This window comes from Amblyraja radiata, unplaced genomic scaffold (genome assembly GCF_010909765.2).
Source record: "Amblyraja radiata isolate CabotCenter1 unplaced genomic scaffold, sAmbRad1.1.pri S89, whole genome shotgun sequence".
In the NCBI taxonomy this organism is placed as follows: Eukaryota; Metazoa; Chordata; class Chondrichthyes; order Rajiformes; family Rajidae; genus Amblyraja; species Amblyraja radiata.
Window position 1 is genome coordinate 4,375,949 of NW_022630172.1, and position 2,991 is coordinate 4,378,939.

General features: G+C 58.3%; 1 protein-coding gene across 1 annotated transcript; it reads left to right on the forward strand.

Moving 5' to 3' along the window:
* The first annotated feature begins 1,734 nt into the window (after window positions 1-1,734).
* Window positions 1,735-2,749, forward strand: LOC116969586 (zinc finger protein 239-like). Its single transcript, XM_033016421.1, has one exon. It carries the CDS (start codon window positions 1,841-1,843, stop codon window positions 2,732-2,734), a length of 894 nt encoding a protein of 297 aa, XP_032872312.1. The 5' UTR covers window positions 1,735-1,840; the 3' UTR covers window positions 2,735-2,749.
* The last annotated feature ends 242 nt before the right edge of the window (window positions 2,750-2,991 follow it).

The following is a 2,991-nucleotide window of genomic DNA, read 5'->3' on the forward strand; positions in this document are numbered from 1 at the left end:
AAGGGCTATAGGCCTATTGCAAGTTTATGTATAGGGACATATCTATCCATGCACTGTAGACTTGTATTTATACTTATGCATTTTAAACATGTATGTCATGTTTTATACTTTGGCAATATAACAATGTTTTTTTGTCATGCCAATAAAGTTTTTAAATTGAAAATAGAGAGAGGGAGAGAGAGAGAGAGAGAAAGAGGGAGAGAGTGGGAGAGAGAGAAAGAGAGAGAGGGAGAGGGAGAGGGAGAGAGATGGAGGGAGAGGGAGGGAGGGAAAGAGAGACACACAGAGAGGGAGAGGGAGGGAGAGAGGAAGGAAAATAGAGAGAGAGGGAGAGAGAAAGAGGGGGAGAAAAAGAGGAGGGATAGGGATAGAACGAGAGAGAGAGAGAGAGAGAGAGAGAGAGAGAGAGAGAGAGAGAGAGAGAGAGAGAGAGAGAGGGGGGGGGTGGGGAGAGAGAGGGAGGGAGAGAGAGAGAGACCAAGAGAGAGATATAGGGAGGGAGATAGGGGATGGAGAGAGAGGGATTGAGTAAAGAGAGTGGTGGAAAGGGAGCGAGAGGGGTGGAGAGAGTGTGGGGAGGGAGAGAGAGGGATTGAGGAGAGAGAGGGAGGGGTGGAGAGAGAGAGGGGGAGAGAGAGAGGGGCAGAGTGAGAGAGATCGATGGGTGGAGAGAGAAGGGAGGAAGAGATAGAGAGGGGGGAGTTGAGGAGAGAGAGTTTGGAGGGGAGAGGGGGAGATATCTGAGCGGTGGGGGCTGAGAGGGGCAGGAATAAGGGGAGAGGTTCACAGAGAGAGAGAGAGAGAGAGGAGACAGTTCGGGGGAGGGGGTGAGAGTCTGGGGGTTGGAAAAGAGGTGTAGTTAGTAGCGGGGGGGGAAGCTGGGAACAAAGGGAGGGGAGAGATTCAAGGTGGAGTGGGTTTGGTGCCGAGGGGGATGAATGGGGGCAGGGAAATGAGGGGGGGGTGGGAGAGAGGGGTCAAGTGAGTCATGGAAGAGGGTAGGGAGCCAGGTGGGGGTGGGTTCACACTGTTTGAGGGTCGGGAGGAGGGGGAGGGAGCAAAGGGGGCAAGGAGCAGGAGACGGCGGGGTAAGGGGCAGGGAGGAGGTCACATTGTTTAAGGGTAGGGAGGGTGTTGCAGTTTAGGAAGTCAAATCAGGGCAGAATCTTCACTGTTAGTGGCGGGGCGCTGGGGGAATGTGTGGGGCCGAGGGATCTGGGAGTGTGGGTTTGAGATGGGCTGAAGGGTCTCTTTCCAACGCTGTATCACTCTATGACAAAGTGCTGGAGTAACTCAGCGGGTCAGGCAGCATCTGTGGAGAGAAGGAATGGGTTGCGTTTGAGGTCGACACCCTTAGTTTAGTTAGAGATGCAGCGCGGAAACAACAGGTCTTTCGGTCCATGGACTCCGCGCCGACCAGCGATCACCCCGTACACTAGCACTATCCTTTGCACATTGGGGACAATTTAGCAATTTTGAGGAGGCCGCGCCGGTCACGCCTCCTCAAAATTCACGCAGGTCAAAGGGAGAACGTACAAACTCCACACAGACAGCACCCGTAGTCAGGATCGAGCCCGGGTCTCTGGCGGTGAGGCAGCAACTGTACCGCTGCACCTGTGCCCCTCGCAGAATTATGTAACGGTTTCCTCCGCCATAAAAGCACCCAATATGTGCTAGTAATGTTCTGTTTGCCAGCTTGTTGACACCCTGTGTTCCCCTCCTGCAGGGTTTAGGAGCCGTTGCTGTGGACGGATTGACGGGGACGTGAGCGACTATTGAGGGCGGCAAGGGTGCCAGTGAGTCCCTTCCCCCATCTGCTCGTTGTGCGGGCTGAGCTTCAATGGAGGACAACATGACGGGACACAACAAGGAGAAGCGTTATGAGTGCGACGTGTGTGGCAAGGCCTGGCGGTGCCCGAGCGAGCTGGAGATCCACTGGCGGGTGCACACGGGAGAACGCCCCTTCAACTGCTCGGAGTGCGGCAAGAGTTTCGCCAGCTACAACAAACTGCAGCGGCACAACCTCGTGCACTCCGTCGAGAGGCCCTCCACCTGCTCTGCATGCGGCAAGAGCTTCAAGACGGCGAATCACCTGAAGAGACACTGGCGGGTGCACACGGGCGAGAAGCCCTATTGCTGTTCCACATGCGGCAAGAACTTTGCCCAGTTGTCGGGGCTGCGGGATCACTGCCGGGTGCACAGCAGCGAGCGGCCCTTCACCTGCTCCAACTGCGGCAAATGCTTCAAGTCGTCGCCAGAGCTTAAGCAGCACAGGCGCCTGCACACTGGCGAACGACCCTACACCTGCAACGACTGCGGCAAGGGCTTCACCCAGTCCAGCAACCTGGTGGTGCACCAGCGCACCCACACCGGCGAGCGCCCCTACACCTGCGCTCACTGCGGCAAGGGCTTCACCCAGTCCGTCAGCCTGCTGGTGCACCAGCGCACCCACACCGGCGAGCGTCCCTACACCTGCGCCCAGTGTGGCAAGGGCTTCACCGCCTCCAGCAACCTGCTGGTGCACCAGCGCAACCACACTAGCGAGCGCCCCTGCACCTGCGCTCAATGCGGCAAGGGCTTCACCCACTCCTGCAACCTGCTGTTGCACCAGCGCGCCCGCACAGGCGAGCGCCCCTTCACCTGCGCCCAGTGCGGAAAGGGCTTCACCAGTTCCACCTATCTGCTGTCCCACCAGCGGCTGCACGCCTGCGACCATCCGGTCCCAGGCCGGTGAGTGGAGAGCGCTTTGCCAAGGCCTCCCACGCCCTGTCTCACCAGCGCGTGCACACCAGTGGCCCACCCTACGACTGCCCGTACTGCGGTGAGCAGTTTGACAGCTCACGGGGGTTGCGGCAGCACCGGCGGACCCACGCCGGCGAGTAGCTGCTCCCACTGTGACAAGAGAGCATGGGGGCTACGGGTGCACCAGCGGAGAGACCCTTTGCATGGGGGCTACGGAATACACACCGGAGAGACCCTTTGTGTGCGCTG